The 21,648-nt window shown below is 34.2% G+C and overlaps 1 protein-coding gene across 2 annotated transcripts in view; it reads left to right on the top strand.

The window, feature by feature from the left end:
• The first annotated feature begins 11,936 nt into the window (after positions 1-11,936).
• The window catches only part of LOC107018313 (probable lysine-specific demethylase ELF6), a 24,363-nt gene continuing 14,651 nt past the window's right edge, over positions 11,937-21,648 (top strand). For both annotated transcript variants that reach the window (XM_015218771.2, XM_015218770.2), the window contains exons 1-3: positions 11,937-13,218; positions 18,585-18,663; positions 18,809-18,876. In XM_015218771.2, coding sequence (XP_015074257.1) covers positions 12,231-13,218; positions 18,585-18,663; positions 18,809-18,876 — 1,135 coding nt within the window. In that variant the 5' untranslated portion in view covers positions 11,937-12,230. The remainder of the gene's footprint in view (positions 13,219-18,584; positions 18,664-18,808; positions 18,877-21,648) is intronic.

Genomic DNA, 21,648 nt, shown 5'->3' with positions numbered 1-21,648 from the left:
TCCTTATCCCTTAACTATGCTCCCGCATAGGTGTATCTAATGGGAAAGCCATGTAAAATCTAAAAAGAATGACCTCATTCTAGGAAAGTGAGGATCCCTCATCCAATAAGGGTTAATATCGGGATTCCACGTCTAGCTCTCATGGCCTTTGTCGGTTAAGCTAACCCTCCACAAAAGAATTGATTGAACTAAGTCTTCTAAAAGAACGTACTACTCAGGGTAGGTGGTGGTATGGGGCGCTATCTACTCATTGCACTAGGTAGGACCTTTCGAAAGGGAAGAATTGGTGACAAACCTTCTAAAAGAATGTATTACTTAGGGTAGGTGGTGGTATGGGACGCTATATACTCATTGCACTAAGTAGTCATTCCGAAATGGAAGACTTTGGTGGTTTGTTGGGTGTATTCTAATGTCTTGCCATTGATTGAGGGGCTTGTTTCTCCCGAGTTGAGTAAGTCGAAAGGGGTAGTCTTGAGGATTTCTTTGGTGTGTATTGAAGGAGGCATATGCATACTTCCTTCATGTCCTACCTTAGTGAGTCTTATGATAATCCCGAGGTAAGGAAACTCTTACAGAAAATGAGTTCACTTTCTCTTTCGCTTGTCCTTGGAAGTTCACTCATTTAGAATAGGATAATTCATTGTAATTGCTCAAGTTGAATTCATTGTAAATGCTTTAAATGATTCATTGTGATGGTTCATAATAGTTCACTGTAATGGCATTTTTAATTAACTGTAAGTTTTTTGATGTTACTATAAATGCCTCTTTTTGGTTAAAATTATGTGAGTTCTTCTCTAAGTGTTAAATGATGGTTCTCATGTTGATTTGCTTATAAATTCATGAATATTTTACTTAATTTGGCATGAAATGTTATTTTACTAAAATGTCCCTTTTCGCATGTTTTTATATACGCCATACTTAGTACATTATTTGTACTAACCCCATACTTTTCTATACTATAAGTATAGGTTGGAAGCATTTTGAAGGTTAAAGTCTAGAAGGTGAAGCTTGGGAAAGTTCCTCTCAAAACAAAGTATGTCCTCATATATTTGAGGGCATAGTCCATTCCTTAATTTCTATGTTAAAGAATTATTGTGTATTACTTTCAATATAAAGGGTCGTGTCCCTAAGTTAATTATGTCGTGCCTTTAAGTTTGGCTTGTGGTAATGAGATTCTAAGTATTTATAAAAGATTTCTTTTTAAATTAAATTATTCGTGAAAAGTTTTAATTTCCCACTACATTTCATGTCTTATGTAATGAACGATAGTTAAAGGTCTTGCACAAGACCCCAAAAAGTCAAGTACGCCCGGTCACGAAATGAGGGTTCCTCCTAACTTCTAGGGGGTTCTTTCGGGTCGTGACAGAAACCCCTTATGTAAGACCCCAAAATGAGTTAGGGTGTCCTGAAATTAACATGTTCGTATTAAGGTTCTAAGGTCCTAAAATGACTTATAATATGGTTTAGAGGCAGTGTGTAATGTTTGAAGTGATTTGAAAGTCGAACGTCAAGGGACGACCAAAACGTTCGATGACTAGTCGCATATGTGTCTCATGTGTCCATGTGTGTTTATATACTGTGTTTCATGAGCTTATTAAGTCATAAAATGAGTTTTAATGATGTTTAAATATGGTATATAAATTTTTGATAAGTTTGGAGGTCAACGACCAAGAATGTCCAAGGCGTTCAAAAGATAGCCCTTAAGACGCTCAATGTGTGCCTTGATGGGGCCTAGCCTGTTTGGATGAGTTGAAGGTCTTCGATTTGGGTGAAACTTATGTGGAAGGTCTAAAACTTTATAAGGTTTGTATTTACGTTGGAAATTTCCGGTTACGACTTCTAAATGGCCCCACAAAAGGCCTCACAAGAAGGACCAAAGGCTGGTAGAGACACTGCCTTGGCAGTGTCAATCGACGGACCAAATGACGACCTGTTGGTCAACCAACGGCCCGTTGGTGAGGTCTAGTTGATTGGTACTTATCTTGGTCAGATAACAACCCAAAATTTGGCTAAGTACAAGTCGACGAAAGCCAAATGATGACCCGTAGACTGACCTACGGCCAGTCGATTGCTCCGTCGATGGTGGTCTGTCAAATGCTGCCTGCGTCTGTTTTAATTAAGGGGTGAATGGGAAATTCACCCGACGTCCTAAACTGATTGTAATATTTTTATTTAGATACTTTTAGGTGTATATAAGGTAGTAAAAACGTGATCAACCCCACTCCCAATACAATTCACCAAATTAGACTTTTCCCTCCCAAAATATTCTCTCTAGAACCTCCATTGTTGGTGAAGCTTAAGAACAGCTTGGAGCTTGGATTTCCATGGATTAATCATCAAGTCTTAGATATTTTAATGTAGATAAAGGTATGGTGATCCTTCATCTCTAGTTATCCTTCCATCTAGAGAGTTAATCTCAAAGTTTTCAAAGAGAAATATATGATCAAGTTCTTCTTCTTCATTCTAGCCATGGGTTCTTTCTTAAATTGATTTTAAAAGCATAATATAATTTTTTATGATTATCCACTGAGTTGTACATTATTTTCAATCATATTACATGATGAACCCATGAATCTTTCACAAACTCAATTTTAGCCTATGTATGGCTTTATGATCTTGATCCTATGCATGTCGATTTCTGGTTTAATTATGTTAATATGCTTATGTCTACTGTCTAGTATATATGTTGATGGTGAATCATTGATGAATTATCCATGTGATCCATGTATGAAGATTTGAACAAAACTAGCCTATATTCTATCAGTTCACTGTAAGTTCGGATTCATGGTGATTGTCAGGAGATTTTGATTGGGTAAATATCATTGTATCTAATGTATTAATTGGATATTATGTATGAATTGTAAATAAGTGATTTCATGATTGATTAAGGTTGGTTAGCCTATGATTCTTCTACTCTCCATAGATGTCTTAAATAACATGTTCACTGTAATCTAAAGGTTATAACAATGATAGTAGGATTTCGTGTAGATTATACTGTAATTATCTACTGCCTTATATTGATGATATTAATGGATTGTGGGTATGAATTCTTGATGATCAAATAAAAGGAATCTTGGCATGAATTGATTTAGGTTCTTCTAGCCTACAATTTGAATGTTGTAATGAACATTATGTGATCTTAATTCTAGGGTAGATGAAGCATGATTTAGATTTGATTTATATCTATTTGGATGGTGCCCTAAATGTATATTATTGGTACATGATGAATGATGAACTAAACTAGGGAGGTTAGTTGATGACCTAGGACTCTCTACTTCCAAGTACATGTGAGATGTCTTGTATTATGTTATAGTGTGATCTTGTAGCAACTTGTACATGGTTTATTTAATAACTAAAGTACATATAGCTACTGCCTTATTTATTAATTGGTGATAAATAAGGTGTATTTATCAATGATGATCAAAGGATGAGAAATTGGTAAGAATGCTTATCTCCTCTACTCTTCTACTTCTATATTTCTTTATAGTGATGTTGAGGAAGCCTTGTATGGCATTGTGTGGTATCGTCCCCTTATGGTGGCGGTATTTACTCTATTTTGATTATATATGTGTTGAAAATGGCCTTGAAGGCAAATTGATGAATATATGAACATCTGCTTATGATGATACTATGAGAAGATTATGCCTACTTTCCTATTCTAGTTGTGATCTAGGTTGTATGGATATTGTATGAGCATGTGTATATCCATGTTAGGGTAAAGTGTAGGTGCTTACATTCATAAGATAAGAATGGTTAATAATCCCTTACCTATGTACCCCTATGTGAATTCATGAATAGCACAAGTTAGGAGTCTTAAGTGTAATATGAAGTTGACTTGTCTCCTATGCTATTCTATGTTGTGTGGTTATGCTTGATAGAGTATTATGGATTAACAGGGTGGCTTCCTCAATATATTTTTGATATCCATTATGTGACCATGTTGACCAATGTACACACACACTCACTTTACATGCATGTTACAAGTAGTATAGGTCAGGGTGTCTAAATGAAAGGTAGTTCTCATATTCACTAGTGTCTACTACTATGCATGATAAGATGATGTTTATGAAAGCATGATATGTGTTTCCTTAGCTAGGATGACTTGATGGGTTTACTAGTATGGGCAAGGGTATGGTACTTTGCCTATGCATTGCACATGTGTACCTTGATAGGATAGTTCTAGTTTTGGTTTCAATATATATGAATATAAATGTAGAACATGTGTGTCTTAATGTGTTATGTGAAAGGTTTTCTCACATATATGTATACACACATACATATGTAAAGACCTAGTCAAGAGAGGGGTCTTGAATGGTGTGTTCATGTGTACCCTAAACTAGATGATGCTTTACATATGTTATGCTCATGTGAAGGGATTATTTACATGATTTAGGTTGATGAACTTTCATCTATGACCTATGAGTTAAGCATATAAGGGGATGACTCTCGTAAACCTATGTTTTATAAAGTAAAAATATAATAAAGGTTTTAAATGAAGGGAACTTAGCTTAGCACCGAGTGAACTTGAATATCAGTATGTGTCCCTTCCAATAGTAGGAAGGTAGGTCACTGTAAATCTCATGAGGCGGATAACTACAATTCCTCAATAGGGATAAATAGGGTTTCACTAAGTGAATATCTACAATGCCTAATCTTGGCATAAAGAGGGTTTTCACATATACCTCCACGTTCCATAACTATGTTGCCACCATAGGATACTAGCTAGTGGATCCACCTAGAAAGCTATGTTATGCCTGGTTTTACTTTGGCCGGTAGACCACCCTTTTTTGGTGTGGGGTTTTATGAAACCGAATTCCATGTTTAGCATCACATGGTCTATGTCAGTTAAGGATATAGTTTCCCTAAAGTAAAATGGACAATCGAAGTAAATTACTAGGTTCCTAACTAGAAGGATTTAAGGGAGGTTACTTAGGATAGGTGGAAGTAATGAACCCATCTAGACATTGCACAAGTAGCTCCTTAGGAAGGTGTTCCAATGCATATCACTATGTATGTGTTCTTTATGTATGACATTGTAGTATTTGTCTACTTGTTATGAAGATGTGCATCATATGAGTCTTTATGCATGATGTTGATCTTGTTGACTATATGATGAAGGTCTTGACTTAACTATGTCTATGTTGTACTATACTTCTATGATGGTATGTGTTGTCTTGTATAGATTGTATGTATGTTTTCTTGTGGCCTTAAGGTGATGCATTGCACCAAGTATCACTAAAGGGTTACTGGGGAAGTTAATGAATAAAAAGGAAATTAGCTCACCGTTAAGGGAACAAGAGCTCACTATAATGTGACTCAAAAATGTAATGAATCCTATATGTGAACCTATGAAATGTTAGTCCTTTGAATATGTTTATATGAAGTGTATGAATGATATAAATGCTATTGTTTCAAGGTTTTATAAAGATTTACTCAAAAGGGAATGAAGTATGATTTCAAGAAAATGTCCCTTTTAAATGCATGTTTTTGCATGGTTGTCATACTTAGTGCATTCTTATACTAATCTCATTCTTCTCTACTTCTTACATAAAGTGTAGGTTATGGATGCTTAAAGGGTGTCTATGATTGAGGAGCTTGATATGTGATTCCCAAGCTCAAGAAAAGGAATCCATAAGTACAAGGATTTCCTATGTTTTGGTTTACAGTAAAGTCTTAAATATTATACTTACGTTTATGTCTTAAGGGTCGTGTCCTTAATGTACTCCAAAGCTGTTGAGTCTAAGATGGAAAAGAGACTTAGGGTCTAACAATGTATTACGACTTATGGAAGTAAAGTTTCTAGCATATGAGGTGCTATAAAAAAATTTAAATTTTTCGTTAAATTTACTATGTCGATGCGATGAATGATAACTATGGGCTTGTATAAGACCTCCGAGAGGTCAAGTACGCCATGTTACTTCTAGGGGGTGCTCCATGGATGTGACACCTTCATGTGATCCTTTATGTGAATTACTCTATGAGAACAAAGGCTAGAACCGTGTGAGTATGGTATGAGAAGTAGCTCTATTTGTATTATGAGAATAGAGGACAAAGAAACTCATCCTATTCCTTAACCATGTGCGTACATGGGATGTGTCCAAGTTCTATCATTGGCAAGTAGAACACCCTCTATCGAAGTAGGTTACAACTCCGGATTCCATGCTTTGCTACCATGGTATATTGTCGGTCATTGCCTATTCTCATCATATGGGATACCTACTAGTATTTGAGAAAGCCTATGAAGTTTAGGTGGTGTTATAGGACGCTACTTAGACATTGCACAATAAGCTTTGAAGATATTAGTTATGAGTCCCTAGGTCTTCTTCTCCAAGACCATAACTTGAATGTCCTTATGTGATGAATATCTCTTAATGAACTAATGAAGTAATGATTTAAGATTATAAAGCATGTAAATGAATGATTGCCTAGTCTAGAGTAACTTTAAGGATTTCCTAGTTAAAGTGTGAAGGGGGCATAAAGGATGATCTCTTCATGTCTTATCTAAGGAAGTCTTAAGAATGACTCTAGGTAGGGAAATTGGTTGATACCTTAGGCACGATTTAAACTTACAAAGTCTTAAGGAATATTTAGGTAACCTTGAAGAGGTTGTATGTGCGTTCTCTTCTAGAATCACTGAAGTAAGACTTTTGATAACCTTGATAAGGAGAATGTAATATTATATATGTTATGTGTTTTGGGTATTGTAAGTGTATGCATCTCATTATGAGTAGTCTTGAGGATCATTTAGGTGTGCTTTGAGAGAGTGTATGGGAAGTTTCTCTTTGTCTTACTTAAGTGGGTCTTAGGATAGCTTTAAGTGAGATCGGTGCATGATGATAGGGTTCACCGTAATGTTAAAGTAGTTCACTGTAACATTGTCTTAGTTCACTGTAATGTTCCTTTAAATATGATAAAATGCATATGCGATGTCTTATGTGTTTCTATGGTGTTAAATGTTGTTCTTATGCTTATACAATGATGTTTTAATCAAAAAGAGCATATTTCCATTAAATGTCCGTCGTCATGATTTTTATGCATTAAGTCATACTTAATACATGTGTTTGTACTAATTCCATGTATTTTCTATCTCTAAAGTGATCCATAGGTGAAGGTGCTTATTGGGAGCGAAGCTTGGATTATAGGATCTTTCAAGCAAGTTTGAAGTATGTCCTTATTTGACTCGAGGGCATCATTATCTTAGAGTTTCTTTATTGAAGTATTTTAATAGACTTAGTAGTATTGTATTTCGATTGTATGGGCCGTGTCCCTAGTATATTTCGAGACTAATATTTGATGACATGAGACTTAGTATTTCCTATGATTTTTAAATTGAAGAGTTTTTGAAAGACTATTCGATTGTTGTGAAAAGTTTTAATTCTGCACTATTTTTCATATATGTATATGCAATGAATGATGCGAAAGTGCTTATACAAGACCTCCAAGAGGTCCAGTACGCCGGTTGCGACCTAAGAATGCCCTAACTTCTAGGTATATGTGTGGGTGGTGACATACGTTTTTCAACTCCAAGGATATCATAACATTCTTTATGTTTTCAAGGTCATGCATACAAGACAAGGGTGATTTAGCCTACCAAGTCAAGGGATCACATATTCACATAAGTTTCATGCATCAAGAAGAGGGACTTAGTTCTACAAAATCAAGACACAACAATCATTATATCACATGTTCATTATCATCCAAGTACCAAGTAGGGAAAGTATATCTACCATACAAGATACCATATCAACACATATAGAGGCTCATCATAGACTACCACAGCCACATATAGTCATTTAAAGGACAACATGCTTAAACATCACACATACATATACAACATCATCATATATCATCACTTAAGAAGGATAATAACATCATCACTCATACAAGACCACATAAGCATCACAAGAGTACCACATTTTATGTCTTCACATAATACCTTCGTATAAGCTAGCATGATACTACTACAATGTACAAAATAATAATGCCGACAAGGCAATGTTCATCAATAATCAACACATAAACACCTCCAGTATAAGTGAATCATACAAATCAATACAATTCAATACCAATTCTACACAATATAGAGAGATAAAGTCAACTGGCCACCTTTCCATCATCATCATCAACAATCCTTAGCCATTTCAATCAATTCCATTCACAAAGGCTCTTACCAATAGCCATCAACACAATTCCAAACGAACAATCCAACAATATACAATATGAACATAATCAAACTAAGGCATCCTATAAACAATACAATCATGAACTTTACATAAATCAATAGCCCAAAGCAATCTAGACATGAATTCACTACTATCAAGTCATAATCAGTTCACCCACATTATAGTCAAATTTAGAGATTTTAGAAGGTCAAGGGTTCATGGAGAATTTCATTGTAAAACATCAATTATACATCAATAACATCATATCTTAACATTTGAAAATGTTTCATGCAAGAACCCATGACTTAGAGTAGAATTTGGATTTTTTCATATACTTGAAGATCTTTGAAACCACTTTGAAATTGGATCTAAAGTGATAACAAGCCTTTAATAAAGAAATCCCATACCTTATGAGAAGAAAGCCCATGAGAATTGAAGAAGAATGTTCCATGAATCGATTTCTCATCTCCATCTTCATCTTCTTCCTTGTGTTTTTTAGAGGGTTTTGGGAGAAAAGGATTTTTGACTTGGGTCTTTAGAAATAATGAGTTGAAGACTAGTTTTAGGACTTAAAACTATACATACTAATGATATAAACCTATTAAAATCGACCCCAATTAATAAACAATTAAAATAGAATTACTCAAATGCCCCATTTTTAGGCAGCCCGTCTAGGGACCAAGCCCACCTTCACGGACCGTGAAGGTTGTTCACACCCATATTGATGGGTTGTGGTCCTTGAGGCAATGGACAAATTGCCTTGCGAATCCTCCAAGAGGCTAAAGAAGGTCCACGACCTCCTTCACGGACCGTGGTCAAGTCCACTGGCCGTGAAGTGGTCCATGAACTTGAGGCAGTGAGCTGCCAAACTTGGGATTCACACCAAAGGTCCTTCTATACCAAAGTTGACATTTTTGAGTTAACAAAACCATCAAAATTATATTTTGAGGTAGTTTACCTAAAGTTTATACTGAAGTCAACCGTTCAAGATTCAAAAACTCAAAAATGTAAAAACTTGCACAAAAACTAAAAGAACGACTAGGTGATTGAGTCATCAATCCCACCAAGTCATAAATGACTTGGAATTATTATAAGAACAGTCTAAATGCGGAAAGGAATGCACTAAAGAGGAAATGACATGAATGGTCATTAAGTCAAAAATAATTTTACTGACATGGAGGGTCATTAAATTAATAATAATTCACTTTGAACAACAATCGAGAGGGAATAATTACCCGTAAAGTTGTCGTGCTAACGTAAGCTTCGTGGAAAAGTTTAGAGGGATTTTATGTATTTACTCTTAGTTCCTTGATATACCACCCCTTAGTTGTCTTATTCTTCCGATATAATATACAAAGTCATATAAAACCTCATATAACCATGTTATGCCACATTATGTATATTATGCAAGAAAAAAAAGGAGGGCCTCACACCTAGTGACCCACATCTATTTAATACTTCTAATCAAACACAATATAATATCTTATGATTATTATATCTCATACCTCACACCAATGACTCTTAAGGGTATAAAAAGCGTTTAATATTTAAATGTTATTTTTGTCAATCAACATTTATTTTCATATTTAAATTACTCGATAATATCAAAGGGAATATCAGCAGCTTGGGGTCAAGTTCCAAAATTATAAATAGAGGATTTCAAAATTATAGACAAAAACATGCTTAATTACAAATAGTGGAACTTGTTCCTAATTTGATGGGTGTCTTCATTAAACTACGCGTGTATGTAGTGCCTTGTACGTGCGTTTTTATTCTATATTATTTTATGCTACTCTCTCCATATGATGTTTAATACAAAACAAAAACTAACTTTAAAATTTTATTTGTCACATAAATAGGAAGAGTGAAAATAATGCTATAATATATATTATTAGTCACAATAATTAACAATATACTATATTGAAAAAATATATTAGAATTTGATTGAATTTCAAAGTTTACACGTGTTGCATAAATTGAGACAAAAAGAATAACAATATTATTTGACAATTACATTTAAATTAATAAATTACAATAGTTAACAATTCATTTTTGTTTTTTTTCTTACAAAAATTAAAAATTTAATTGAATCTTAAAATTTTATGTGCCGGATAAACTGCGACAGAAATAGTCATATATATTAATTGAAAAATACTTTTAAAGTATTATAAATCAATAAATAATACAGTAATACAAAAAAACTTAAAATTTAACTTGAAAATTAGTTTAAAGTATTATAATCATAATAAATAATACAATAATTAAATTACTTGAAAATTACTTTAAAGGTATTATAAATTTTAATAAATAATACAACAAACTAAATTACTTAAAATTCAACAACTTAAAAAAATTTTTAACTTAAAATTTTGGTTAATTGTCAAGACTTTACACGCGTCACATAAATTGAGAGATAAGGAGTCACATATACTTTTTTAAAAATTACGTTGAAAGTAATATAAAGCACAATAAGTAACAATTTAAGTATTTAAATTTTTTATTGATTTTGCTAATTTCATATGTGCCACAAATTAAATCAAATAAAGTAACATATATTGGGCTCTTACTTGCACGGACGATTGTAACTAGTATATAATATACGGAAAATGGTCTAAAATATCCTTGAAGTATTGAAAAGGGTACAAAATTACCCTTAATCCACCTATTGACTCCAAAATGCGCTTTTCATCCACCTATTGACTCCAAAATACCCTTGTCATCCATCTTTGAGTTTAAAATTGACCGCTTCTTTAATTATTTTAAAATTGAACTCTTTAAATATTTTTTAAAATACTCGGTGTTCAACTATTGATTATAATTTATAAACCAACCCACTACCCATTCATTACTAACTGAACCACCATTTAATTATTAATCCAATTATAATATCAAAATCGTCATAAACACTACTAAAACACGATGAAATTATAAATTCCAGAAAATGACATCCAAAATTGTTCGAGTCCGAATCGAAGCCCCAATTAAATTTAGGTTGAGCCTCTTATTTAGAAGGACACTTTCAATAGGATTCTCTTTCAAAATTGAATTACAAATTTATAATTAAAGGTAAAGAAGTAATACATCCCAAATTAATTCATGCACTTTTTTTAAATATAATTTTATAAATATTTATGATTTGTTTTAAACCTTTATTATATTATTTTGAAAAAAAGTTACCTATGAAGTAAAATCACATAATTGATACGTAACAATAATTAAGATGAACATAGTCAGACTTTTAAGTTTATCGGTAATTTTTATTTAGACACTTGAATGTATGATGATTAATTCTGTAGATATTTTCGTCTCAAATTTTTAAAAACACTCAATTGGCAGTAGCTTTTATGTTGTTGAATTAATAGTGTGATACATTTATTAATTTGGAGGGGTTTAATTAGTAATGGGTGGGTAGTGAATTGATTTATAGGTTATACTAATAAGTTAAATTATAACAAATAGTTTAGCGCTACGTATTTAAAAATATGTTTAAATAGTTTAAGTATAAAACCGTTAAATAAGTGATCAATTTTGACCAAAATGTGAATGACAAGGGTATTTTAGACCCAATAAGTGTGTGAGAAGAGTATTTTGAAGCCAATAGATGAATGGAGGATAATTCTATAGTATTTTCAATACTTAAAAGGATATTTTAGGTCCTTTTTTTTTTGTATAATATATATAGTAATTATATTATATTATATTTATATATAAGAAGATAGATGAACGCAATATTTGGCTTAAATAAATTACTATGATTTTTTTGAAAAAAACAAAAACAAAACAAAATAACATAACATGGAGAGAATGTATTTGAGAACAATGTCCGAACAAGGTGTTGAGAAATTGGGCGTTTCCGTTTTAAAAAATAAAAAAACTGATGAAATGATGGACGGCGAAGGCAGCTAGTGTGAGGCGGCGGCCGGCGTGCAAAAGTTGGGGTGGATAGACGTGGATTAAGGAAAAGGTGCTATATTACGCCTAGTGGCCCTTGTAATATATATAATATATATAAAAAAATAACCTAGAAGAGATAGAGAGAAGTGGAAGGAATTAGGTTTTTGAATTGTGATGGATGATATACCTGAATGGCTTAAAGGGTTGCCCCTCGCACCTGAATTTCGACCTACTGATACTGAATTTGCTGACCCCATTGCCTATATATCAAAAATCGAGAAGGAAGCTAGTGCTTTTGGTATATGTAAGGTCATTCCGCCATTGCCTAAACCTTCAAAGAAGTATGTCCTTCATAACTTGAACAACTCTCTATCAAAGTGCCCTGACCTCAATTCTGCTGGTGCCCCTGTTTTTACCACCCGACATCAGGAATTGGGTCATACTGAAAAGAAGAAATTCCCATTCGGAGCACAGAAGCAAGTCTGGCAAAGTGGACAACTTTATACACTAGACCAGTTCGAAACCAAGTCGAAGAACTTTGCCAGGACTCAATTCGGCATCGTTAAGGACATTTCTCCTTTCCTTGTCGAGGCAATGTTTTGGAAAACTGCTTTTGACCACCCTATCTACGTCGAGTATGCAAATGACGTGCCTGGTTCTGCCTTTGGGGAGCCAGAGGAGAATTTTTGCAGGACAAAAAGACCACGTAACAGGAAAATTCTTGATAGAACAAGTTCGACTACTAGTGTGGACAAAGGTCGGTCTCATCATAGTGTAGACACACCATCCTCTGCTTTGTTAACCCCTTTATCAAACTCATCCCCTTTTAGGCCAAAAGGTTGTAGTAATGCCGCTGAAATGGAAGGTAGTGCTGGTTGGAAGCTTGCAAACAGTCCTTGGAATTTGCAAGTAATTGCGCGGTCCCCTGGGTCACTCACTCGCTTCATGCCTGATGATATCCCTGGTGTTACTTCTCCAATGGTCTATATAGGGATGCTGTTTAGCTGGTTTGCTTGGCATGTTGAGGATCATGAGCTTCACAGTCTAAATTTTCTTCATACAGGATCCCCTAAGACTTGGTATGCAGTGCCAGGAGATTATGCATTTAGTTTTGAAGAAGTCATTCGTTGTCATGCTTATGGAGAAACTACTGATCGATTAGGTATGAATACATACTTTTTTGTCAACAACAATGTGAAATTTACAAAAGAATGAAAGGCATATTTTATTTTCTTCCACGACATCTTCTTTAGCTTCATGAAATGTTCTAACTCTTATTTTATATCATCTTACAAAAGACGGAAAGAACTAGTGCTCTTTGGCAGTTATTTCATAATTGGTAATCATCAGGTTATGCTGATACTTCTCTTTTACCTAATGATTGTCCTTTGTCATTACTCTGTTGCTATTGCAAATGGAAAGAAATCATGAAATGTATGGTGGATAGTCACAGTATAATGTCCGTTGCTCTCGGAGTTGGATATTTTTAAGCCATGAAAGCTTATTCTCTGCCGCATTGCACTTCTTTCAGGGAGAAACCTTCGAGATGTTTTTATTTAATATGGTTGATAACTTCATTTACAAATAACTTAACGTTTAGCTTCCAAGCCCCATGCAATTAGCTAGAGAAGTAATTATCCTGTTTATTATAAAGATACAACAAATAGTAGGAAGGTATTCAGAATTAGGATATATTTCTTCCAATTAGTTTTATTTTTTGTTGTTTTGTTGTTGGTTTTTAAATGATGTTTGACATCCAGTGGAGTGTCTCTCCCATCTTTAAGAATACCTCCCGTCTATGTTCAATGACTCAGAAAATCCAGTCAGCAGCTCCTTAACACCATCACTTATTGTTGAGTATCTTGTCAATTTTAGGTGTATGAGTTGTTTTTCACTACCATATCATCCCTTATTTAGTGCAATTGAAGAAAACCCTGTTGAGTTGTTTCCTTTCTTTTCTTTCGTAGCTTGACATGTCTCTTCTATTTTTCTCCCTTCTAGGAAACTATGATACAAGAAACTTAATTTAGGATATGATCCTACGAATCAACTTACACTAGTATTTAACTCAAAGATTCTGATTGCTACTTGAAATACTTTTTATTAAATTATAGTAAATTTGGGACATAAAGCTTTGAAATTCGCAAGTGGAAAAGCCAAAGCCACTTATACTGAACAACATGTCATATACCTGACTTTTTAGTATTCCTTCTTCTAAGGATTTTTAAAGATCCCTTTTAAAAGTTGTGTTTCCCCTTAGGTGAATAACTTAAACTAACATAAGAAAAACTTTGATTTCCGCGAAAAACCAAACAAGTTAACCTATCCAAAGAAAAAACTACTCAACTAATTATCAAGGAACCAATTAGCACTTAATGAGACTTTTCCCAAATCAATATTAGTAATTTACGTGGAAAAGGTGACATTCACATGTAGTCTATGTCGTAAACTGTAGAATATTGGAGTCAAATGGTTGATGCTTGTATCTGACGGTGACATGCTATTGGGTGCAAAGTAAGAGCTGAGAAGAGGAACACAGATAGTGGTTTTGATACTCACTTGGACAATATGAAATAAGAAGAGTATTCTGAAGAGTTGAAACTCTCTTGTTAAATTAGTGGGACTTCCTATTCTTTTATACTTTGGGAGCAAGTAGGATAATTCAGTCAGTATAGACGACAAAATGATCTTTGTAATGAATGATGTTTTTATTTGACATTTTGATCTTAGTGTACATTTTGAATGTGAAATTTCCTTTACTGGCTACTGCATCAATATAATGTTTGTTTCTCATGAGCAAAGGCGTAGCAGATTTTGAGGTGGTTTAGTGTTCAGTGTAAAGATTGTCCAAGTTATTATATAGATTCAAAATACTGATTATTTGGTGGAATGGATACAGAGGATTCATATAAAAGATGTCTCCTACTGGTTTGAGGTTTAGTTGATGACAATGAGGTAAATATAGATATGCAGAAATGTAAGCTATTTTAAAATCCTATGTAATATTTGTGTTCAAAAGTTAAAAGCGCAAAGAAGGCTCTATGATCAGCTGGGGTTTTAAGCGCGAAACACAAATAAAACGTGAGCTTAAATGAAAGGAGGTGCAAGTGATAGGAAGTATACAAATATATATATGTTTAGTTCAAGAATAACCATAAATATGAATGACAAACATATGGAAAAAGAAATTGTATTTTTTTAGGATAAAGTGAAATATTTATTGTTTAGTGTCGCCTTTTCAGGAGACACTAGTCTCTTTCACACGAAAAAGTTTGTCTTAGAGCCTTGCTGACGCACACATTAAGCGAGGCAAATTGCTCAACATGTCTTGAGTCTCGCTTCAGGGCTTAAGCGCACCTTCGGCAACCCTGTGTAATGTGAGATAAGGTATTCTATTTTAGGAAAATGAATAATGACTTAGTGTGGCTCTAAATAAGAAGCTGAAAGCATGGCAATTTTTTTGAGCCGAGGCAAGAAGATAATGGGCATCCGAAGAATCCAATTGTAGGTTTCCCTTTTTAATTGCGTCAAGAGCTTCTTGCCATAAGCTTTTCGTTTTGGCTGCAATCCAATTGTGCTCGATCTTCTACTCTTTTGTAAATTTAGAAAAAAATGGAATTTCACTTTTTGTTTTTCTTTTCTTTGATATTTCCTTTTACTGGTTCTCCTATCTGGGAGGCCAAATACCACCAACCTTTTTCTCTAGTTTGTTGTCTGTGTATTATTCACATCTTATTGGTAAGGCAGGAAGACTTTGTTGTAAGATTATGTACCTCCAACCATGAAATTGGATGTCTGGGTGAACAAGGTAGCTGAGTGTGAAGATGTTACCTTTGGGTTCTTGCGTAGTAGGTGGAATTTACCATATCAGTTAAGAAAATTACCTCTCATGTTTTGTAAATTGGAGTCACCATTCCATCAGGGATAAGCAAAAGTCATATTGCTTTGAATGGTGTACAATTACATATTGCACTTATTGCTTACAAGCTTTTTGGCAGTCGTGTTCAATTTGTATATGTTTAGGGGCGGTATGCTGGCAGTTATGAAATATGACCCATGGTAGGAAGTTTACATGCATTTGTAGTGTAACTATCTCTTCATAAGTTAGACAGTAAATATTCTAATGAAGAGTATGAATTTCTTGTGTGGTCTGTTGAAAGAAATTCTGATCTGCTTCTTTATGGGGTTTTGGAACTTGTCTTCACTAAGTGAATGTTGAAACTAAAACCAAAACACCAATTGAAAACTCAGAAGTGTAAATAATGACCCTTGCATGATCTGTATTTATCCCTCTTGTTAAAATATCAGCAGTTCTTTGTTTGGGTTGGATATTCCCCCTCCTTATTTATACAGATTCCCTTTATCAATGGTTTTGTTTTTTTAATACAAAAATTAAGAAAATAACAAAGAAAGACTTTGAGAGAAAAAATACTGCAGTATTATCCAAGGGAAATATCTTATTAATAATCACAAGACTGACATTTATAGATATAATTTCTAACTTAAAAATAGAAAAATATGCTACTAACTTATTAATAAAATTCAAATAATATATAAAAGAACTAACTCCTAAATTCAAGTCACATAGGACTAATAAAATAATTTAAAAATCCTAAAAATTGCTAACTAATTTATTACTGCAATATCCCGAGACATATTCTCAACAATCTTTCTTTAATCATAAATTGTAGATTGCAGTCTCATCTGAAATTGACCTTGTGAACAAATTTGCCAATTCATCCTTTGTCTTGCAAGACTTGTGTGCATCTTCTGATGGACTAAATGAGAAGCTCTTACCTCTCATTTCGACTTGTAAAAGCTCTTGCTCAATAGAATCAAATATTCGACAATATTTGTCTCCAAATAACAATTTAAATCCTTCTTCTATTAACTGACCAAAACTAAACAACCTTTTATCAATATCAGGCACATAAGAACATCTGAAATTATTTTTGTACATGAATTTGTTTTAAGTGAAACAAACCCTTTTCCTTTAGCAAGAATATAATCATCATTCCCAATTCTGACTTTCTTATTTTTCATAGGAATGAACTCTTTAAAAAAATTTCTTTCATATGTCATGTGGTTTTTTCAACCACTGTCAAGCATCCAAAATTCAGATTTTTTGGTTGAAAACAAGTTGCCACAAATAAGTGGTCTTCTTCTTCTTCAGTACTGACTTGGGTAGCTGTGTCATCTTTTTGAAATTTGCTTTTGCAAATCACAACTTCATGACCAAGTTGTTTGCAGATCTTGCACTTGCATCTGGTATTTTTCAACATTTATAAGGAGGAAGTCCATTTTTTCCATAGTGCTGACAAGGTGGGTAATTTTTCAAAAATTTACCCTTACTTTGAGTTTTGTGGCGGACTACGAATGCTCCTTCACCAATCCCATCTTGCCTCATAAGCCTCCTTTGTTCCTGTGCCTGCAAAGAATTTGACAATTCTGCCAAAGTAATTTTCGGCACTGTAACAAGAACTTTTTCAACAATTCTTGTATCTCTTCTGTGCCTAGTAATCTTATCTTGTTGACAATATCAAGTAATCTGTCAAAGTATTCCTTGACTGTTTTTGACTCTTTCATTCTCAGCAATTCGAATTCCCTCATTAAATTTTGTAACGTTATTCCTCGTATACTTTCATCTCTAGCATATTCTTTCTTCAAATAATTCCAAATATTTTTTGGTGATGTGAGAGTCGTGATTTTTGTGAAAACAGTTGTCGAAACAGCAACAAACAAAGTTGCTTTTGCCTTCGACTTAATGGTATTCTTTTTCCTTGTGACCATTGATTTGGGCCACGATGGGATTATTTGGCAGCGGATTAATTTCAGAATCCTCTTCTCACAGCCCATAATAGATAGTTCTCGCCATTAAAAATAGGTGGAGCCATTCGTGGAAAACTATTTTCAGAATCCATTTTTCTACTCACAGGTCCTTCAAGAAGCAGGCACTGATATCAATTGTTGGTTTTTATTAAAGAAATTAAGAAAATAACAGAGAATGACTTCGAGAGAAAAAATACTGCAATATTATCAAAATGAATTATCTTGTTAATAATCAAAAGACTTACATTTATAAATATAATTTCTAACTAAAAATATAAAAATATGCTACTAACTTATCAGTGAAATTCAAATAATAAATTAAAGAAATAACTCCTAAATTCAAGTCACATAGGACTCTAATAAAATAATTTTAAAATCCTATAAATAGCTAACTGATTTATTACTCCAATATCCTGAGACATATTTTCAACAAATGGGGTGATGAAAATTTCAGATTTCTCAAAAAAAAAAATGGTCTGTTTAATTTGATCTAATTCTTGGAAGTGTCTTCAGAAGTGATCATGTTCTTGAGTCAAACAATTTCCATAGGCCTGCTCAATTTTCACTTATCAATGTAGATCTTTGGGTTCAGTCATCTGGCAACTCGCTTATTGACTTTTAAATGGAGATATTTTGGAGTTTCTGCGCTGAAAATTTTCTTTGTTCTCCGATTCAATAAATATAATATTTGATCTCCAGCTGCTCTTGCGCTATTGGGCGAGAAGACCACTCTTTTATCACCTGAAGTTCTGGTAGCATCAGGCATCCCCTGCTGCAGGTGGTTTCTGTTTTTCTGATCCCATTCAACTTTGTTTTTCTCTTGGTTATATCCTGATACTAAAATGGAGGTTTCCTTTGCTGTTCCTAACTTATCCAAATTTTTGCAGCCATTCTAATGTATGTGCTCTTTTTAATTTGCTTAGGTTGGTACAGAATCCTGGTGAATTTGTTGTAACTTTCCCGAGGGCCTACCATGTAGGTTTCAGCCATGGTAATTGCTTCTGATCTTCTGTAAAGATGTTGTTATTGTGATGAACTTCAACAATTTATGCAGATATAGCTTCTTTTTATTTTATTTTATTATCATCTTTCTCCGTGATAAGTTGACTAAGTTTTCCCCCCCTTTTGTCTCGGATATGAATATATATGTTTCTTTCTGTTGTGACATTTAAGTTTTTCCTTTTACAGTACATCAGAGATCTTCAATCCATCATTAGCAGCTTTCTCTATCTATAAATGATGCAGAAACAGAAATCTTCGTAGGCTTAAGAACATACGATTCTCTATGAAGGTCCTAAGGTGATGGTGAGAAGCTGAGGGACGATAAGCTATTCATGGGAAGGTGATCCTAGTCTTAGACTGGTGAAGGTGCTAAGACTGTTGAATGACGATATAAAGATTTTGAAGTGAGTGGTAGTTGGTAAACAAAACAAATAAAATTGCCTCTCTTAAAGGCTAAGTTGCTCGGACTCGGGTGCGGGTATCTAAGAAGGATGCGAGTCTGAGAGTTGGATTCGACAAAATCCAAATTTTAAGATTCGTGGGTTCGAATTCGAGTATGTACTTTTTCAAGAAATATTAAAAAGACCATGTACTTTTTCAAGAAAGATAAAAAAAGAGGCTCTGTATTTCCTTTACTTGTTCCAAGAAAAAAAACTCTTCCTTCTTCTCCTCTGTAAACTCTTCTTCTTCTCTTCTTTGTAGTTTTTCAACTTTCTCTTCTTTTTGTCGCCGTCGCCGGAGCCGGATCTGTTTTTCTCTTCTTCTCTTCTCTCTTCTCTGTACTTTTTCAAGCTTTGTCCTCTTTACGTTGCTGGAAATTGATTCTTTCTTCCCCAATCTTTTCTTGGCTTAAGTCAAAGTGTCTGAATTGGATTGACCGAATCCGACACGCACCCCGCACCAGAGTCGCGTCGAGATGGGTTTACCTGCATATATGAAGAGTCCGCGCAACATAGCTTAAAGGTACTAGTTGCATTGCAGAAGAAAGACGATAAGCATGATCTCGATGAAGGTGTGTCACAACCCAAACTACCCCCTAGACGTGAAATGACAAATAGGACACCGAGAGGCCTACACAATCCTTTAGACATGAATATGACACTATGATTCACAACAACAATATGAAAACAACACTGAAATAATGCGGAAAACACAATAAGTCTGCCATTAGCCTCAAGTATCCGTAATGTGTTTAGGCCAATCCCTAAACCACGAACAACATCTGAAAAACTGAAATGAATCAAGGAAAGGAAATGATAATGTGCGTTCCTATTGGATTAATTTGAATGTGTGCAAATTTACCTAAAAACAAAAACTGCAATAAAAAAAGTGGGGTACTAATAGAAGATTTGAATTAGTATTGGTTGCACAAGAGTGGAGCAAAAGTCTCAAATTAGTTGGCTATGGAAGGGGACAAACACCATGCTTTTCATTAAAGGCAAGTGCTAAGGAAGTTGTAGTTTTAATATAGAGGCTTCACATCAAATAACAGTGACTTCTGCATGCAAATTATAATCTGTGAAGAGATCTTGGTGTTGTACCATAAGTTTTATGACAAGGAAGAAGAAAGGACAATGTCAAAAGGTTCAGTTTCAAGAAAATCAACTGAAGATCATAGTAGATCAATGGACTCTTCAAGGGTGGAACTTCATCTTTAGAAGACAATTAAACTGATTGGGAGATTCAAAGGGTAGCAAATTTTTTCAACACCATTGGGCAATTTAATGGACTAGAATGAGGTCAGGACATTTTGTGGTGGGAAGGCAATCGAAAGGGCAGCTTTAAGGTGGGTTGTGCATACAACTAGTTGAACCACACCAATCAGCCTTTAAATCACTGGCCATGGAGAGGAATCTGGAAGTCAAAAATTCCACTCGAAGTGGCATGTTTTGCCTGGTTGTTAGCCAAGGAGGTTGTACTGACTCAAGACAACTTAAAGAAATGGGGGATACCATTATGTTTTAGATGTTTATTTTGTGGGGAAACTGCTGAGACAGTTAACCATCTCTTTTTACAGTACAAGATCACAAGTCAACTATGGAGGTTATTCCTGAGTCTTAAAGGGTATGGCATGGACCATGCCTACCAAGATCACAGAAACAATCCAGAGTTGGGAGGAAGCAGGAAAACAATCCAAGAATAGAGGCAGATGGAGAATTGTCCCAGCTAGCATATGGTGGGCAATATGGAAGGAAGGGAACTCTAGAGCTTTCGATAGTGTTGAGAATAGTATGCAAAAAGTCAAACTAAATTGTCTTATGCTACTATGTTTTGGTGGAATCAATTACAGACAAATGATACTATCTCCTTAATTGATGTATTAGACTCAATTTAGTAAAAATAGTAGAATTTGAAGTACATGTTGTTAATACTGATCAATATACTGACTTTAGACAAAGTTAACATTTTAAAGAAGAAAATCAAAGATTGCATTCTTCTAGCTCTTTACTCAAATTATCAACATTCCATCAAAAGGTGTTTAAACCAAAAATAGCACTTGAGTAAAATTGTAAAAAAGCTATTTAGGGAAGACGATAGGAGGAATAACTCCACTTCTTCTCCTTGCATGAATTAGAAATTCACATCGTTGAAGGAAATTCACAATATATTTTAAGACATTCAGAGTGTGAAGGAAAAAATATTTAACATCCATCTTGTCTTATATGTTATAGGAAATACGAAGAAAGTGATCATTACGATGAAAGAGTAGAAGTTTCATAGGTGCAAGAGCTACTCCAAGTGCTTGGGGGGGGGGGGGGGG

Source organism: Solanum pennellii, chromosome 4 (assembly GCF_001406875.1).
Source record: "Solanum pennellii chromosome 4, SPENNV200".
Lineage (NCBI taxonomy): Eukaryota > Viridiplantae > Streptophyta > Magnoliopsida > Solanales > Solanaceae > Solanum > Solanum pennellii.
The sequence above is the reverse complement of the archived record's forward strand: the minus strand, read 5'-3'. Positions and strand labels throughout refer to the sequence as shown.